General features: G+C 35.3%; 1 protein-coding gene across 1 annotated transcript in view; it reads left to right on the top strand.

Moving 5' to 3' along the window:
• Positions 1 to 20,819, top strand: part of MRPS35 (mitochondrial ribosomal protein S35) — a 42,380-nt gene that overhangs the window by 17,659 nt on the left and 3,902 nt on the right. Inside the window, exons 6-7 of the mRNA XM_065887344.1 lie at positions 8,175 to 8,284; positions 9,958 to 10,027. Of these exons, the coding sequence (XP_065743416.1) occupies positions 8,175 to 8,284; positions 9,958 to 10,027 (180 nt within the window). The remainder of the gene's footprint in view (positions 1 to 8,174; positions 8,285 to 9,957; positions 10,028 to 20,819) is intronic.

The raw sequence follows: 20,819 nt of genomic DNA, 5'->3' as shown, positions 1-20,819 counted from the left end.
TTGAGGAGCTACCAAGCTGTTTTACAAAGTGACTGCACTGTTTCATAAGCAGTGTTTGAGGGTTTCAATTTCTCCACATCCTCCCTAATGATTGTTGTTGGTCTTTATAGTTTTCACCATTCTAATGGGTGTGAAGTATCTCTTTATGGTTTTGGTTTACATTTCCCTGATGACTAATGATGTTGAGCAATTTTTCATGTGCTTATTGACCATTTGTATATCTTATTTGGGGAAATGTCTTTAAATTCTTTGCCCATCTTTTGAGTAATTTGACTTTTTGTTTTTCAGTTGTGTTTTTTATTTATTCTTCATACCAGTTGCTTATCAGATATATGACTTGCAAATATTTTCTCCCATTCCATGCATTGATCATCTCACTTTCTTGATGGTGTTCTTTTAAGCACAAAAATTTTAATTTTGGTGAAGTCCGATTTATGCATTTTTTTCTTTGTTTCTTGTGCTTTTGGTGCCATATGTAAGAAAACATTGTCTAATTCGAGGTCATGAAGATTTATTCCTATGTTTTCTTCTGAGAGTTTTGTCTCTTACATTTAGGTCTGTGATTCATTTTCAGTTAATTTTTATATATGGTGTAAGGTAGGGAACCAACTTTTTTTTGCATGTGGATATTCATCTGTCTCAGCACTATTTGTTGAAAAGACTATTTTCCCCCCATTGAATTGTTTTGACACCCTTGTCAAAAATGGTGTAGTTAATTTTTTACTTGGCTACTTTACCAAATTCTGTTTTTTAACCTTTCTTATCAAAAATTCCAAATGTATATAGAGAGTAGTATAATAAATACCCATACACATGGCACATGGCTGTATCAATAATAATTAATATTTTGATGAGTTTAAAATATTGAGTGCTTGATACACTTATACAGATACTCCTGTGTATTTATTTGTGTGTTTTTGGTTTAAGTGTTTACTTTAAAATTACTAATATCTGACTTTTCATACTAAAATATGTTAGTGTGTTATCTCTAAAAATTAATGAAAATGTCCTATATAATTCCAGTATAATTAATACAGCTAATAAAATTTTCAGTAATTTTTTAATACCATCTAAAGTGTGTACTCCACGCTCAGATTTCCCCAGTTGTCTCACCAAAATGTTTAAATAGCTTTTTTGTTTAAACCAGGATCCAGTCAAGCACTGTTACATTTGCTTAAAATGTCACTTAGATCTTTTAAAATCTAGAACAGCAAAGGACCTCACCCCTCCTCTTCCTGCTCCCCCAAGCTGCAACCCCCATCATGACACAGACATGGTAAAGAGACAGAAATTTTATCCTTGCAGCGCTTCCTACCTTCTGAATTTGTCTCCATGCATCCTGGTATCATTTACCTTATGTCTCTATCTCCTGTGTTTCCTATAAAGTGGAAGTTAGATTTAAGGGACTGATTAGATTATAGTAAACTATTTTGACAAGAATACTTGATAGATGTTGCTATGTATTTTATATTGCATTACATGAGAGGGCACGTAAAGTCTGGTTGCCTCATTCTTAGTATACTGAGATTGATCACTTGGTTAAGAGGCTGACAACCCAAATCTTTCCATTGTGAGGTTATGGGTTGTCATTTTTTGCTTTTCCCTTGAACAGGTAATGTGTAGATGGGTATATTCAGCAAATTTTGATCAAGTAAAGTCATATTCTTTTTGATGTTCAAAGTATGTCCTAACTTTGGCCAGTAGGATCTCTTCTAAACTGATTCCTATGTCCTTTTATTACAAGCCCATTAGCATTGGAAAATTTCCTTGCCTTCTGGCACAAGGTGGACCAGGCTTACTATATAGAATATTCCTTATCCCAGACCTGGAATTAGCTATTTCTCCAGGAGCTCTGATACCTTTTAGTGAACATTGATGTTTGGAGACCAAAATTGGGGTGCTAGGACTTTTTGGTTGATTCTTTGGGTGATTTCTTAAGAAATAAATGATAATTAATGGTAGTTTCAGTTCTCCTTTTAAAATATCTATAGCTTGTTTTTTCTTTTTGTCTTTTGTGTTAGACAGAGTTTCTAAAATGTTTATGTAGTCCCTTGTGCTGTTCTCTACTTTAATGGGTATGCCTCTAGTATTTAGCCTCTGAGATTGGATTTCAGTTTAGAGATAATAATCCCTACTGTGTTAACGATGTATACTGTTCCTAGTTTACTAGCATTTTTGAAATGATCTCCTTTGAATTTTTAAAGAAATGAATTATATTAATTAATTTTCAATTACTGAACCATTTCTGAGCCCTGATCAGTTTATGGTACATTATTCTTTTACTTTACCACTGACTGATTTGCTGTGATAATGTTTTATTTAGGATTATTTGTCCTAATCTCATGTTGCTTTGGAGAAATATCAAATCCCTCCTCTCACTTACCAGGAACATGCCACATGCCATTGCACATATGCCCTAGTAACTAACTCCTAAGTTAGTATTGGAAACCTTTGTTAACGGAGTAGTGATGCACATCACATGTCTTTTTTCACACAGCAGTTATGTGCAGTTTTACCCGATGAGCCTTTTTTTAAATTAAACTTTTACTTTTAAAATAGTTTTAGATTTACAGAGAAGCTTCAAGGATAGTACAGAGTTTGCCATATTCACACCAAATTTCTCCTGTTAACATCTTATGGTACTGTGGTACATTTGTTATAACTAATGAATGAATCAATATTGATACATTATTAATTAAAGTTCATACTTTATTCAGATTTCCTTAGTTTTTACCTAATGTCCTTTTTTTGTTCAGAATCCCATCCAGGGTACTGCATTACACTTAGTCATTGTGTCTCTTTAGGCTCTTCTTGGCTGTGATTGTTTCTCAGAATTTCCTTGTTTTCGATGACTTTGACAGTTTCGAGAAGTACCAGTTACGTATTTTGCAGAATGTCCTTCAGTTTCGATTTGTTTGATGTTTTTCTCATGGTTAGATTGTTAGGTGTTTTGGGGAGGAAAACCTCAGAAGTTAAGTGCCGTTCTCATCACATCATAGCAAGGGTATAGGCTCCTCACATGACTTACCACTGATGATGCAGCTTAGATCACCTGGCTGAGATAGTGTTGGCCAGTTTTCTCCACTATAAAATTACTCTTTTTTTTCTTCCTTTCCATAGTGTACTCTTTAGAAGGAAGTCACTGTACACAGCCCACACTTATGGAAGTTATGCTCCACCGCCTCGAGGGAGAAATATAGATTATTTGGAATTCTTTTATGTGCAGTATTTGTCTGTTCTCCTCCATTCATTTATTTACTCAGTCACTTACTTGTATCAGTGTGGATTCATGGATTTTTACTTTATCCTTTGGATTATGGTCCAATAATACTTTATTTTGTTGCTCAGATTGTTTCATCTTTGGTAGTTGGGCACTCTTTCAGCTGGCCCCTCTGCTCCTTTGTCATGCCCCATCATTTGTTTTTTAAACACTTCCTTATTTTTTTGGCACCACAGAATGCTCCTAGCTCATTTTATATATTCCTTGTACCATTCCCAGAATCAGCCATTTCTCCAGGGAGCCCTGACTAATGTACTTCTGATTCACCTATCCTGGAGGATGACTGCCCACCTTTCTGAGGGGCCTTCCAGTACAAAAAGTTCATTTTCATACTCCATTCCATGTAATCTGTATTTTAAATTGGAACATTCCAAGTGTGCTGCAAAAATATGTTGAAAATCTCTGCAACCATCTTTGCAATATATGCTAACAAATAGACAAACTTTAAGCTTTAGAAATATTTTCAGTAATATAGCCATAATTGATTTGTAATTTTCTTTCTTTGGGTTTTGGTATCAGGGTTGTACCATCTTTATGAAATGAATTTATGAAGCTTTCCAGTGTATTTTCAATTCCATAGGACAGTTTAAATATCATAGCAATATATTTATGTATTTAGAGACATTGAAAATATTTTAAAATCACAAAAGATAATACAGATTTACTGTATACATTTCATAAAATATAGATCAACAAAAGGAAAACAGAAAAAGAACTTAAAATTCACTTTGCTGATATCACTCCACAGGTTAATAGAGTATCCCTATTATAAAATAATAATACCTGATACATTTTAAGAACGTAATAAATGTTACCTCTTTTTAATAATACTGGTAGCAACAGCAAACAGTTGAGCTCTGTTTTATGACCAAAAAAAAAAAATCTCTGAACTCAGAGTTAGAAAACCTAGATTTTTTTTTTTTTTTGACTGTGCTGTGCAGCTTGCGGGATCTTAGTTCCCGACCAGGGATTGAACCCAGGCCCAAGGCAGTGAAAGCGCCGAGTCCTAACCACTGGACCACCAGGGAATTCCTAGGAATCCTAGATTCTAATTCATGTTTTTGGTCTTAATTTTTGTGGGCCTTTGTCTTCAGTACTATAATCTCACACTTTATTTAAAGTATGCCACCAGTTACCACTTATTATATCATGCTGCCATCCCTGCTTGTCTCCTTTTTGTATCATGCCACCATGCCATACCTTCCTCGACCCCTTGTATCCCTTCTGCCTGACTCCTTTCGGCCCTTCTGGACTCTTCACTCTACCTGCTGACGGTTGAGGTTCAGGGGTGGTGTCCAGACTGGTGTCATGTGGTTCAAGGGTAAAAGTAGGTAAAACAGTAAGACTAAACCATGTGTAGTCCAGCATGAGTTAATGCAGTACTGTGAAGGTAATCAAATATTATAAAATAATATTCAGAGATGCTCAAAATTTTAAATTCAGAGAAGGAAAGTTGGTATATTTTTTTGATAGTCATAAAAGTAGTTCAGAATTAAAAATAACATATTTGTATAGGATTTTAAGAGGGGTGGAATAGGGAGCGTGGGAGGGAGATGCAAGAGGGAGGGGATATGGGGATATATGTATATATATATAGCTGATTCACTTAGTTATAAAGCAGAAACTAACACGCCATTGTAAAGCAATTATACTCCAATGAAGATGTTAAAAATAAAAGAAAATTAAAAAAATAAAAAAAAAATAAAAGAAAATTTTAAAAAAAGATGAGAAAATACAAAAAGAAAAAGTGCTTTCTTCTATTTAATCTCATTTATTCCTGACAAAAATTCTGTGAATCCTTTCTATTTTATAAATGAGGAAACAGACAGGAAGATCACATGATTTGTTTAAGGTCACTTATCTGATAGGTAGCAAATCTAGACATCAAACCCAATTCTTGTCTTATGTGTAATACCATAGTTCTTTAATTAACTGCATATTCTTGTAAATGAAGAAAATATTTTACACATTTAGACATTTTTCAATTTATGTACTTCTTTTAAATGAGACATTTGAAGATACACCTATAACTATGATTTGAAATGTGAACGTTGTTTTGGGGATAATGTTAATAGTACAGTGTTGACTCTTTAAAATACAGTAACTTGAAAAAAGTAAAGTCTAAGGATTCTTTTTTTTTTTTTTGTGGTACGCCGGCCTTTCACTGTTGTGGCCTCTCCTGTTGCGGAGCACAGGCTCCGGACATGCAGGCTCAGTGGCCATGGCTCACGGGCTTAGCCGCTCCGCGGCATGTGGGATCTTCCCGGACCGGGGCACAAACCCGTGTCCCCTGCATCGGCAGGCGGACTCTCAACCACTGCGCCACCAGGGACACCCTAAGGATTCTTTTGAATTTTGGAAAAAGAATGACAAATAAATGTCACTCAACTTAAATGTAAGAATACTAGTCCAGGTTAAAGACTACAATTTTGCAGTGCCTTTGAGTGCTAGCAGGTGGCGTGAGTGCACTGCACAGCTGTTTCTGCAATATTTATGAGCTTCTGGCATAAAACTATATAATTTTTGACCATTAAAATATTAATGTGAAGAATGAGTTTTAAAACAGTTGCCACAGTAATGATCAGCATTGCTGCCACATGTTTTTGACTGCTTCTTACATAAAAAACTAGAACACAAATTTTTTAAATGGTAAATTTTTAAATGTATTGTTAAACATCATGATTTTATTGAAAGAGTTTTAAAAGGGAAAATCACTACCTGTTCAGTATCTGAATGTAAAATCTATTTCTTTCTCTGTACTGTATCTGTATGCATGCAGATATACATACATTTTCATAATTATAATCATAACGTAGGTACGTTTTATGATTTTCTTATAGGTAATTCTCCATATTGCTAACAATCAGAGTCATCATAAAACTGCTTATTTTATCCATCAAGCTAATAACCTGGTTGTTGACATAAATTCTTTTCAGGGAACTGTGGTAATTTCACATGCCTACCTGTGGGATTGATATTTAATATCAGTGTTCTTACTAATGTTCTTTGAGTGCATTTATATTTATTTTTTTATTTCCTATTTTTTCTATCCAAATAAAAAAATTCACTGTGCTTAAAAAGGAAACAACATATCCTCCCTTTTTTAAATTTATGTATTCATTCAGCCAATATGTTGCATGCTTTTTAGGTGCTAGGTCATTGCCAGGAACAAGACAGTTATTGTTCTTACTCTCAAGGGTTTGCAGTCTAGTGGGAAAATAAATAAGCTCTTATGCTATGGTTGTCTTGAGTGAAATGCAGGGTTATTGAAGCTAGATGGCAGAAATAGGTGGGATTTCAAAGTCTTATTTAACTTTTTCATACAGTTCTGATTTTTGCTTATTCTTAATGCTCTCCATGGAAAACTAGTCTGTTGTTTACCTTATCTACCTGTATTGTAGTCTCTAACCTGTTTTCCTGGATCAGTCCTATTCATCTCTAGATAATACTTTTCAGCCCAAGCCATAATTCTCTGCCAATTAAAAAGTATGTTCATTTATTCCAGCATTTTCCAAAATATGTTTTAAGGAAGACTACTTTCATGAATTGTCCCTTGAAAAGTGGAATCTGAGGTTAAATAAATTTTGGAATTATTACATAACAATGCTGCATCTTGAAATTCAGCATGCTCTTTAACATGTTGCCTCCTCTAAGAAATCCTGCTGTGAAGAACCCAGTTTAACTCAACATTTCCTAAATGGACTCAATAGAAACAGCCTTTTTAAAGAAATCATTCTTTTTAGCAGCCTGTGGGACTAGTATTAACATTTTGAGAAATGTTGAGCTGAATTATTTCAAATGTTTTGACCCTTCATGGATGTTGTATTCTAGCTTCCACGAGACATCTGTAGCTTTTAAAATAATTGCCCCGGGACTTTCCTGGTGGCACAGTGGTTAAGAATCTGCCTGCCAATGCAGGGGACATGGGTTTGATCCCTGGATGGGGAAGATCCCATATGCGCGGAGCAGCTAAGCCCATGCGCCACAACTACTGAGCCTGTGCTCTATCGCCTGTGAGCCACAACTACTGAGCCCGCATGCCACAACTGCTGAGCCTGCATGCCACAACTTCTGAAGTGCGCTCACCGAGAGCCTGTGCTCCACAGCAAGAGAAGCCACCACAATGCGAAGCCTGCGCACTGCAACGAAGAGTAGCTCCCGCTCGCTGCCACTAGAGAAAGCCTGCACGCAGCAACGAAGACCCAGTGCAGCCAAGAATAAAAATAAATAAATAAAATAAAAGCCCCTAAACTGTTGCAGTGATATGGGTCTCATAATTGCATGGTAGAAATTCTTAAAGCCCCTGTGTTTCATCCATTTATTTTATTTTATTTTATTTTTGCGGTACGCGGGCCTCTCACTGTTGTGGCCTCTCCCGTTACGGAGCACAGGCTCCGGATGCGCAGGCTCAGCGGCCATGGCTCACGGGCCCAGCCACTCTGCGGCATGTGGGATCTTCCTGGACCAGGGCACGAACTTGTGTCCCCTGCATCAGCAGGCGGACTCTCAACCACTGTGCCACCAAGGAAGCCCCATCCATTTATTTTTATAAACAGCTTTACTGACACTAATTGAGTTGAATTCTACTAGTTAGTAATACTCATAAGCACTGTCATTTCATTTGTTTAAGAGACATGTCATTGGTTCTTTTAGGAAAGGTACTAATGCCCAGAACCTTCAAAGAACTCCAAACACTTTGCTCCCGCTTTTTTTTTTCCATGAGTAAGATCAGGCTTTATGATACTTGTGAATTACTAATTCTGTAAAGGAAGGAGTTTGATAAAGTTTCTTTTGGTTTCTTTTTTAATGTTAGTATAAGTAATTTTCCCACTGTTTTCTCATTATACAAAGTTTATAAAGTAATTAAAAAATTTTTTTTTCTTGTATTTTTAAGGTTAAACTTTCCAGTTTGAATTTAGATGATCACGCAAAGAAGAAACTTATTAAACTTGTAGGAGATCGATACTGCAAGAGCACAGATGTGCTTACCATCAAGACAGATAGGTAAAGGAAGAAAAAGTTCAGCAGATCTGTCACATGTGTTGCTTTATTGTCCTCCAGTCCCCTGGCAGTCCTTGTATTAACCTGTTAGGTCAGAGAAGTTGTCTAATTCATATTTTTAATATTCTCACACTAGCCTTCTGTTGCTATGATCTTTATGTGCATGGAGAGGCTTGCCTAGCTGAGTTAAATTGTTATTTTTAATATATTTGTGTATGTAAAACTCAGGGAAGATGTTAGACGGAAACGAAAGAATGACTTGCCAGTGAGTAATACTTAAACAGGTTTCTGCAAAGTCAAAGTATAGAAATCTTATATTTCAAAATCAAAATTATTAAATATGGAAATTAATTTATCAAGGCATTTTTGTAAATAAGCAGAATTTCAGTGCTAGCGTAGAAGTTTGTAAAAGCAGTATTAAATTTATTGTATATGAATTTATAAATTAGGTCATTTGAGGTAAAGAAAGGCTATTGGTATGTTTTTGCTAAATGGTTATTTTATTTCTAGAATTATTCTTTGGTTGTTTCAAAATTACGTCAAAATATAAAGAAAAATAAGTGGGCAGATATCCTCTCTCCCTACTTATCTTAATTTCAAAGCATTTGGAGGTGTCAATATCAATCACGTTTTATGTTCTGCTTCTTAGTGGTATAAAGAAGTAGCAACATACAGAGATGGCATACAGAGATGGCAACAGTGTGGAGGTGGGCAACAGTGTGGAGGTGGGAAAAGCTTGGGAGCCGTGATTTTAGATTATTACCATATAGGAGAAATAAATTTGAAATTTATGAATAATATCTTTTTGCTAGCTTTAGCTTTAGAGAATGTGAAATAATGCTGTGTTTTTAGTTTGTGCAATTTTTAAAAATACTTAAAATGTTATTGTTAGAAATTCTGTAAGTTTCTGATAATTTTTTTTTGCTAAGTTTATAAGTGTCAGTGTGTGTGTGTGTGTGTGTGTGTGTGTGTGTGTGTGTGTGTGTATGTTTTATGGTAACAACTTAATAGAATAGAGGACTATTAAACCTAAGTACAGAATAAACAGAGTCCAGTTAAAGTCAATTTTCATATGATAATTTTATATTTAAAGAAATTAGAAGTAATTATTTCCTTTTCTATATTATTTTATTAGCCTAAAAGTTAATGCCAGCTCTTATTTATGTAGAAATTTTATCTAATATTAGGTCATTAGTTTCATTTTAAATATGATAGCAAAAAATTATAGCATTGTGTAGTGTAGCTCATTTTTAAAAGAATCAGCTCTGGGGAAATCAGGGTGAACATTTAGATTAGCATCAGTCTCTCTGTATTCTTTAAGTGAACTCAGCAGGTATGTTCACACCATCGCAGACACTTAGCCCTGAGATCGTGAAGGACACTTGGATTGGACACATTCATATTAAAAATAGTTGTAAAGCTATTATCAGATATAAATAACTTTGTTAGTGATGAGAGCAAAGATATCCTCTAAATAAAAGTAAAAATAACATCAGTGTTCAATATCCTCAAGTCATAAACTACATAGATCATTTTTTTTCCAATAACGGAATTTTCCTAAGTCAGATACGGAATTCCTGAATATGAGTTATCCTTTGTATTTGTATACTTTGCAAATTTTTCCATGTACTGAATTTTTAGAATTTTGACTTCCTCCCTCTCTCTATCTTTTAAAGGTGCCCCTTAAAGAGACAGAATTATGATTATGCAATGTATCTACTAACAGTTTTATACCATGAGTCTTGGGTAAGTGATTGTGTTTTTAATAACTTTGTCATTGTACTTTGGATATGTTAACCTTTCAAAACAGTCTGTGTAGCCAGCACTCAGATGAGTGTTTAATGAACCACTATTTAAGCTAAGGACATGTGAAATGTTATAGATAACTCCTACTGACATTGAAAGTGAGGATCTTGAAACAGAAAATTCAGTCCATCTGAGGACCTTCAGAAATCAGATGACTAAAATGCCTTTAAAGTTCAGAGTTTCTGACTTAGGCTAAAAAATTCAGAATTTTTTACTTTATGTTTGTTTGTTTGTATGACTTTAGGTGAAAGTTGTCAATGTTATGGAAGGGAGATCATCATCTATATTACTTGAACTATACAATTCATCCTGTTACTCAAATAAACTATAGAACAAAGCTCCCAAACTTTGTAGAAAGTTACTTTAAATGTTTATTAAAATCTTAGTTATCAAATAGCCTTTCATGTGAACATTTCACTGGTATACATTAGAGACAATTAAGGGCAATTAATTATTTAAATAGTATAAAAACAGTCTTGTGTCTGACTAAATTTATTGAGTGTTAGTATAAATATGCACATTTATGAGGAAGATTTTGCTGTGAATGAGCATCAACTCATTTAAAGTTGATAACTAATATGTTTTGGTAACTCACAGTTTTATATAATATTTTTAAAAATTAAAATAATTTTAGATATGCACACATATTAAAATTTTTGAAGCTTGCCCAACATAGACATGGAACTTAATAGCATTTCATGTTGGGAACATTTGAAGGAATGGGGGTAGCTGGAGAAAGAGTCACTCTGTTTAGATGCTCAAAGGACTTCATATGAAAGAAGAGTTAGATTTGTTTTTCATGACTTTTAAGGGTACAACAAAGTAGAAGCAATAGTGAGACAGATTTATTTACTGAATAAAATCTCTCTACAAGACTCATCTAAAGATGGAGTGGGCTGCTTTAATAGGTAGAAGATGTTCCATCCATTGGCTACTTAGTGGGGATATGACAAAAGGAACGTACTCTTTGGATGTTAGTTAGTTGCATTAGATGATCTTTGGAATCTCCTTTCATCCCTAAGAAATTCTGTGAACACGTACAGCTGTTCTTACAGATTTCATTGATGTTAATAATAAAACAGTTGTAGCACAAGGGGATGAGTGGAAAATTTAAAAAAAAAATAAAACTTTGTTGCGAGGTTAGTAAAGAACAGAAAGTAGCTGGTAGCTCTTCTCTGCTTTTGAGGTATTCTAATTATCATAATTCATTGCGGTTTTCTAGTTCCTAGCTTCAGGAGCAACATCATAATAGCAGTTAATCTCTTTCCTGTCAACTGATTTTATAAATGCTTTTCGCTTGAGGTCATTAAGTTCCCTTTTGAACCAGCAACATGGCTGAATTAGCTTCAGCTCTATGGCTGCTGCTTAAAGAGTTAATACCAAACAATAAAAGCCAACCAGTTTTGAGTCTCTTATTTTGCCAGCAGCCTGTAAAATGAATTTGCCCCAAAGGAAATGACAGGCATAAATAAATTCAGTGAAAGTTGACTTACTGGATTCTTTCTATGGTTCCATGACATAAAATCCAAACAAGTTTGTATTCTGGATTCATGCAAGAAGCCTTTGATCTTAATGCTAATTACTTTGATGCCAGAGTAAGTAGCCACATACAACTGTCTTAAACATAATTAAATAATTCCTATATTAAACTTGGCTCTTGATCCTTTCTAAACAAGTACCATCAGTGAAGAAGCTTTAAGAGAATGCAGATGAGCCATGAAATTTTGCAGAGCTGGTGGAACAGAATTTTTATTGAATTGAAACTCTTTTTTCCTTCACCAGCATGGAATTCATACTTGAAATTGATGTTACCACCTGGTATTTAATCAAATATTTAAAGAGCCCCTTTTAATTCATTCCTTTATTTTTAAGGCTAGTTTCAGAGCATTTAATACCTAAAAGCTAGGCTCTGTGGAGGTTACCTCTAAGTAGCATTGAGAGAAAGTAGTTTTAGGTAACATAATGCTGAAACTTCTCTGAAAAGGTATGCGTTTAGACCAGTATAAGAAAGTTACTGTAGTGTGCTATTCAAAACAGTTTAACTATATAAAATTATTAAAGTAGAAGTTGTTGACTTCTAAAACAATAAAATGGGTTTATTCGGGAACAGCAAAGAATTGCTATTTGGGACATGCAGTTTATGGTGAACTGTAGGTAAGTCCAGAGAACAAAGAAAAGGGAGCCTGTTTTTATAGGGAAAAGGAGGGAGTTGGGAGGGGCTGTTCTAAATGAAAGTTCAAGGGAGGAAAGTAGGAGTTTAGGGTGGTGATGACTTCATTTGCGGAGCTGAGATGTTTCTCATTGCCTGGGCTGTTGCTGAGCAAGGAGAAACTCTTCCTTTGGGATTGTAAAGTAGTTGCACTTTCTGTTTGAGAGTGCAGTGTGTGCTTCTTCCAGTGGGGCATGAAAGTGAAGGTCAGTGCATGCAAATAATGGAGTGTGAGAATGCATGAGACCTTCCTCTACAGGCCATTGCCAACTCTAACTTTAATTGAGGTTTTCTTTATTAATTTACATATTCAAAAGGCATAGACTTCACAAAGCATAGACTTCAAGCATAGAGTCTTAGTAATGCTTCACAGAATGATTATTGCAGTGCTAAGAAGGTACTGAGAAACAGATATACATTAAACCATTTATTCTTCAGCTGTTCAAAGAAGCAAAGAGACATGTAGAAATTGGGTTTAATATTTCAGTATTACACAATGGTGGCATAGAAGTGAATTAGGTTTTAATCTTTGGAACCATTCACATTTGGATTTGAATCCCACTACTTGTTACCTGTGTAACCTTGGCCATCCTTTTAACGTCAGGCTCAGATTTCTTCTAAGGGCTTTTGGATAGATCAGGGAGAATTTATGTGAAATGTCTGGTGAATAGTGGGTGCTCATTAAATGGTGGCTATTAACATTGTTAACTACTAAAATGAAGAAAGATTTATCTTAGAATTTCAAATTCATTTATTTCCAGTTTCTGTGTATACCTCACAGTTAACTTGACAAAGACTTTATGCAGATCAAGTCAGCTCTGTGCCCTGTTGTATTTGAATTTTTACAACATGTATCTGACTCACATTCTGGCACAACTGATAATAAATGTTAACTTTGTTGCATGTTGTTCTTTAAACCTTCCACAAGTGATTTGGTTAAGAGATGATTGAATGAAGCATTTTACAAAGTGACTTGCACAAAAGATAGACTAAAACACAGACAGTGGTGGAGGAAAGAAAATAAACACTTGCTTTAGAAAATGTAGAGATCTGAAATCAGATTCAGAGGGTTCTTGGGTGATTGTGATATTTAATTACTAATGGCTGCTTTTTAAAATTTGAATTTTTGGCTGTCTAATTTGGATTTCATGATAGTCTTGTTGCCAGTCAGAAATATATCTAGGTTTGTATTAAAGTGGTTCTGAAAAGTCATGTAACAAAATGGATAATTTTATACTCAGAGTTTATTTTTAAAGGGGACCTTATTGCAAGTATTTCTGATAAAAATGATGAATCCTTTTGCAGAGCCATAATTGCCATTTAGTCTAGTGGTTATGAGTTCATAGTGATCTTTTGTGTGTGCTCACATAAACATAGATTTCCAGGTTATCAGAGAATGCTTGAATGACATTTATTGTTTTCTCTTCTTAGCATTCATCAATGATTTTGTTCTTGTTTACAAGGTACAGTGATAGGTATCGTTCGGATTATCAAAATGAATGAGCCTCTGTTTTAGGTACCTTTATTCCTAGAGGGATTTGGTGGTTATAATATAGTCTGTTTCGCTAGGTAAGGGAGGTTGGAACATAGTGCTGTGAGAGGTGCATACAAGGATTAATTCTCCCTTGAAGCATCATGGAAGTGGTGACTGGTTTTGGAAGATGAGTAGGAGTGTGCAGTAGGTGAAGGACTCTAGGCCTGGTGGGTTTAGAGAGCAGGCAGAAGTTGGTGTGGCCAGGGTACACGACCAACAGGGCAGAGGTAGGATATGAGACTGAAAAATAATTCAGAGCCAGGCTGTGAACATATTGAACTGATGTAGTAGCATTTTACTAGGTGTGTGAAAAGGCACCTCTTTCAGTGTTTTAGTGTTTATGAAAGAGTAAACCATCCTCATGGCAAATATTAAGTGTGCTTTCATTAAAATGAACTGTTCATTGATTGATGAGCAAATGTTTACTGGTTGTCTCTTATTTGCTTGGTATTGTTGGATATGGAGATTAATACCTAAGGAGAAAACACTGTCTCTTCTGTTGAGGAACACTAGTAGAAGCAAGTTGGTTTAGTAATAAATATTATAAAAAATGTTATAAAGGTTATATAATTTACTATTTAATTTTTTATTTTTCTCTACTTATTTCTTGTATATCCTTCAAGGCTTTGATACCCACTCGAACCTCTCTTTTTTAACTGAGATATTATTGACATGTAATATCTTACTTTCAGGTATACAACATAATTTTGTGTGTATGTGTGTGTGTGTATATATATAAAACACAAAATGATCACCACAGTATGTCAGCTTAACATCCATTACCACACAAAGTTAATAAAAAATTTTTTCCTGTGATGACAACTTTTAAGATTTACTCTCTTAGCAACTTTCAAGTATACAATACAGCATTCTTGACTGTAGTCACCAGGCTGTACATTATATCCCCATGACTTACTTGTTTTATAACTGGAAGTTTGTACCTTTTGATCACCTTCACCCATTTTACCCACCCCCAGCCTCTGGCAACCACCAATTGTTCTCTGCTTCTATGAGTTCAGGGTTTTTTTGTTTCTTTTCTGTTCTTTTAGATTCCACACATAAGTGAGATCATAACTGTTTGTCTCTCTCTGTCTGACTTATTTCACTTAGCATAATGCCCTCAGAGTTCATCCCTGTTGTCGCAAATGGCAGAATTTCCTTCTTTTTTTATGGCTGGATGATATTCTATTGCATATATATGCACCACTTACTCTTTATCCATTCATCCATTCATGGACACTTAGGTTGTTTCCATGTCTTGGCTATTATAAATAATGCTTCTGTGAACATGGGGGTGTAGATATCTTTTCAGGCCAGAGTTTTCATTTCCTTCAGTAAATACCCAGAAGTGGAATTGCTAGATCATATGGTAGCTCTATTTTTATTTTTTTGAGGAACCTCCATACTGTTTTCCATAGTGGCTGTACCACTTCACATTCCCACCAACAGTGCACAAAGGTTCTCTTTCCACATCCTCACCAACACTTGTTATTTCTTGTCTTTTTGGTAATAGGCATTCTAATGAGTGTGAGGCGGTATCATTGTGGTTTTGATTTGCATTTGCCTGATGATTAGTGATGGTAAGCACCTTTTCAGGTGCCTTTTGGCCATCTGAATGTCTTTCTTGGAAAAATGTCTATTCAGGTCCTCTGCCCATTTTTTAATCAGGTGGTTTTTTTTTTTTTTTTTTTTTTGCTATTGGGTTGTATGAGTTCTTTATATATTTTGGATATTAATCTTTTATCAGATATATTTGAGCCTCTTATTCTTTGACTCCTACTTTGCATAGATGGCAAATTATACTGTCTTATTTTCTTGACTACAAAAGTTGCCTTAGTCCATGTTCCATGGGTTGTTTTCCCTGTATGTTTTGTCCTTTTAACTAATCTTGTAAGACTCTCATTAACATGCATCTGATCTTACTGTATTTTGTTCTTCAGACTATCTGGGTCAGTGCTAGGTAACTACATGTTTAATAACATTTAATAATATTAAACTAAATGTTTAATAACAGCTATTGAAACATTGTCTATTCTTTTGGAGATTCAAAAATGGACTTTTGAAGTAGGTTTCCAACTTAAAAAGTAAAGTTACAGAGTAACAAAGAAACTCCCTTTTCAGTAATTTAAAATGTAGCATACTTGTTAGATGTTAGCAATAATTAGCTTACTGGTATAGCTTTTTAATGATCTATTAATAAAATTATTAATAATCAATAATTATGCCCAAATTTTAAGAAATATCTTGGCAGCAGTTTGAGATACTTAATTTTCATGGATGTATGATTTTGGGCTATATGTAGGTCAGGCTTTTCATTGGATTATGTGTTTTTTCAAATATTTAAAGGAAAAGTATTCTAATGCTATATTATTTTGGAAGTTCTCTACAAACATTTGCTTCTATGAGTTTAATTCATGATGCTAATTTATATTTGACAATGTTAATATGTTAATGGAATCTGTAGGATAATATTGGCTACTCCTAGCAAGATATCATATCCCTTTATAAAATATCCCTTTATAAAATCCTTCAGTGGTTCCCCATTAACTAGCATAAAATCTAAACTACTTAGTATGTCTATTCACAGCAATTTACCACCTCATTACCAGCTACTCATGAACTGTAGGTTATGTATCCTGTACCATAATGAACATAATGTGTTCTTTCATAACTTTGCATATGCTCTTTTCTTTGCTTATATCCCTTTTCAAATTGATCAGACTTGCAAATTCATAGGAATCCTTTAATACACCTCAGATGTAACCTTTCTCAGATGTTTCTTCCCATCCTTTTTCCCTTCTCCCTCTGTCAGTTAGCATTCCTTTTATTGCTTTTATGGTAGTTGCCTGTATACATGTCTGCCCAGCTTCATTAGACTGTGAGGTCACTGAGGACAGGACTGTGTATTTCATTCATCTTTATATTCCCAGCATCTAGTACAATGTCTGGCATATCAGCATTCAGTAAATTTTTGAAAAATTGATCTGATTTGAATTGAATTCCTTGACATGCTCAGTTAAAAATTCAGCTTTGATAACTAAAAGTATTGGCAGTAGCTTTTTAATCCATTATGGATATACTTTTTCCTATTTTTTATGATTTTCAAGTAACTTGAATTTTTTTAATTAGTAAAACTTTTTCCTCATCTAGCACAATGCCTTACTTGTAATCATGAAGTGGAATATTACTGTGATTCATGTTCTAGGCAAAGGGAGTTATAAATAAGATGGTAGAAGGTGACACATTTGTGTATTTAGTGGAACAGATACTTCTTTGCTTTCTATTAGATTGGAGTTCACTGACCATTGCATGAAGTAGCTATTGTGTTTTTCTTTGTATTGAATTCATGCTTACAAGGAGAAAAAAGATGATAGGGTCAAATTAAGTTATTCTTTTGTTCTTTTTTCTGTGTTTCTGTGTTCTTTGGAACACATTCTACCACTAAGAAGCAGTATGATTTGGGGCAGATTATTTAATTGCTCTGGGCTTCAATTTCCTGATTTGAAAACAGGTAGTAATAGTACTGCCTCATAGGGTTGTTATGAAAGTTAAATGAATTAATATATGTAAGGTGCTTACTTATCCCATGCCACTTTCCTCACCTTGGCCTTCATTCAGGCCTGAATGTCCTAAGCTCGTTCCTGCCTCCAGCCTTTATGGATGCTCTTCCTCTACTGGGATCAGTCTTCATCTGCCCGGTTCCTCCTCAACTCTAGGTTTCCTACTAGATTGGCAGTTCTAGGGCAAGACAGTGCCTGGGACAGTAGTTGTGTAACAAATATGTACTGAGTGAACGAATGAGTGAGTAAATAATTGAGCCAGCTGCGGAGAAAAGAGAACAGGATCATGTGGAATGGAAGGCTCCTTCCTCTAGGGCTGTAGTCAGAGCAGGTTCTCTCATGGTAGGCAGGGAAGAAAAGAGACTGTATATATGTATATTTATTGTGTACATACATAAGTTAAACGGTGAAATTGTAAATGTTTAATAGTTAAGTTATTAAAATTGAAGTCTACAAACTAATCAAACTGCCTGAATGGTGATCAATTTGAGCTTACATTGGTATTTTTAATTGCCCCCCCAGTAATTTGAATATGTTATTGTTTATGCTTTAAAATTAATACATGTCAACTACAGTACAAAAAAAGAAACTCTTAAACAATTGCCCACTTCAATCCTGGGTGTAATTTCAGAAGCTATAAAAATTTGGCAGTGAATTACAAGTCAGGGTACGAAATTATAAATGAAATGTAATCATAGCCGTGCTTTTTAAAAAAATGAATTTAGAAGGACACGCAGCAAATATCACAAGTATTGATTAATTTTATTTTCTTCAAATGTCTCAAGTGTCTGGTAATTGTTTATTGCATGCCAGACATTGTATGTAAAAGACCCATAGAAGCTCCAATTGATGTCATCCATCAGAAAGAATTTCCTCTTTTTTCTCTTGGGCAGAGAGGGTCAGGGGCTTATCTTTTCAATGCAGTCAGAATTGAGCTGGAGCAGGGCTGGGTTACAGTTTTTTAAGAGTTAGTTCACCTTTGTCTCTTCTCAGGCATTTTGATTGGGAACTTGGTGAGTCCGCTTCCACATCTCAAAGTCTGCTTAAGAGTCACTTGTGCTCTTCAGAAGTTTTGAGCTTAACTTGTTAACTTCTAGCCCTTCAGCAGAATCTGGAAGATGTCTTGAGAGGGAGATTGGTTGTGTGAAACAGGACTTCCTCCCTCTAGTAGGACCTTGTCTCCTAAACACTATGAGATTATAGGAGATTTGCTCTTCAGAAGCTTGATTCAGCCTCCCCAGCTTCCCATAAGTAGCCCCAGAGCTAAAACCAGTCAATTCCAATCTGTCATACAAGCCCTGGGTAACAGCTCAAACCTTGCTCATTTCTCTTTTCCCGAGTAGAGTTCTTCTGTGTGGGCCAAGGGCCAGTCTGATACAGAATTGGAAAATGGACTCAGGGAAGAAAATGGCTAGGGATTTTCAGAAGGATGCTCCCCATATGCTTGCAGCCTGGAATTCACATTGATCTAGTCCAAATTGATTCTAAAACTCTCTGGTGGGACTTTTCTGGTGGTGCAGTGGTTAAGAATCCACCTGCCAATGCAGGGGACATGGGTTCGAGCCCTGGTCCGGGAAGATCCCACATGCTGTGGAGCAGCTAAGCCCGTGCGTCACAACTACTAAGCCTGCGTGCCACAACTACTGAAACCCGGGTGCCTAGAGCCCATGCTCCACAACAAGAGAAGCCACCACAATGAGAAGCCTGTGCACTGCAACGAAGAGTAGCCCCTACTCACAACTAGAGAAAGCCCCCGCACAGCAACGAAGACCCAACACAACCAAAAATAAATAATAAATAAATAAAATAAAATAAAATGTTTTAAAAATTAAAAAAATAAAACTCTCTGGTATATTGATTACCTGGCTTTTTTCCAGTTGTAGCCAAAGCAGAGGCATTCTGTGACCTGTTACATCCTATTTGAAAGTGGAAATCTTAATGTAAAATTAAAAGAAAGAAATTTGGAGTTTTTTTTCCCTCAAGGATTTTATATTTATACCTCTTATATGAAAAATATTCTCAAGTGACAAGCATTATATACAATGTTATTACCTTTTTATCATTACTAGAAGATGATTTTGGAATTGCTTTTTGGTTTTTCTTCATTTTCAAGATATTTTATTAAGGAGACATTTTACAAAGGTTCAGTAACAGAAACAAGTGAGGGTGCAGTTCTCAGGGGTGGTGAGAGTGGGGTGCCATCACACCACATATCTGAAGGGGCAGGGGAGGGAGGAGCTGCAGAACTGGAGAGAGAGTTGTATGGATGGGCCACCTGACAAGAACTGTGGGGCATCCCCCCCAACAGGGAGAGAGTTGGGAAGGACAACCCTGACCTCACTCTCCATCATTCTCTAGGTGTCTTGCTGGTGCCTCCCATTAGCCAAACCGAACCAGGAGCCAGAATTCAAGGGGTCCCTATGAAAGGTCCATTGGGATTGCTTCTTAATATATCATTTAAACCAACAGCTCTTCCATTTAGCTCTGTTCTTTCTTCAATGATAAGCCCCATTTGGATGGCAGCCATCTGTGAAAACTTATGTATTAATGACTATAAAAGATTTCCCTCAGAAGGTAAATATAGTGCTAACAATTAATCTTTATTTTTCCTGCTTGAAAAACAGAAATTCTAAAGATCTTTTTTATTGATACATGTAACATAGGACTTCAAAAAAGTAGCTTTCTTTTTCTTGAGACAGGTCTTTATAAGAGGTAAATTCTCTGTGTGTGTGTTTTGTCTACATTTGCTTAGACATAAAAAGCCTTCACCCAAAGGAGACTGCTGGAAAACTGGAGATAATTCAGTTATTTTTAAGAACACGCTATTTAACTGAGAAAATTAAATCTAATCAGTGATAACATTTATCAAGAAGTAATAAGCATGAAAAATATTACCTTTCTATCAGTGATAAATAAAGACCTTTTGTTTCTGTATTTTTTTAATCTACATTTGATAAATATCAGTCATGATTTTGTGAGTGGGAATAATGATGGCAAAACATTTGGACACTTCTTGTGTTTATATTTCCCTTTAAAGTTTCGCTTTATTGCTTGATGGTGGTAGTGGCGCCCTTGACATGGGAACGTAGATTTTGGAGGTGTGCCAGCAAGGGTTTGAATCCTACTCTTATTTATTCTTCTTCTTAATAAGTTGTGATATTAGTAGTAGATGGTTATTTAGTGTTTATTATGAGCCAGGTACTCTAAGTATGTAGCTCTTCCTTCTTTTAATCCTCAGAACAGTTCTGGGGAGTCAGTTCTTATAGAAATGTAAGCCTATCACAGTAGTAAGTGATGAAGGTAGGATTTAAACTCAGTTCTGTAAAACCCCAAAGCCCATGGTAAATACTGTGCTGTACCCCTCCCTGTGTGACCTTGAGGGAATCACAGATATAAAGCCCTCTACCTGTAATTCTGAAATGAAAAAGC

This window comes from Phocoena phocoena, chromosome 11 (genome assembly GCF_963924675.1).
Source record: "Phocoena phocoena chromosome 11, mPhoPho1.1, whole genome shotgun sequence".
Classification (NCBI taxonomy): Eukaryota; Metazoa; Chordata; class Mammalia; order Artiodactyla; family Phocoenidae; genus Phocoena; species Phocoena phocoena.
Note: the sequence above shows the minus strand (reverse complement) of the source record. Positions and strands in the feature narration are given on the sequence as shown.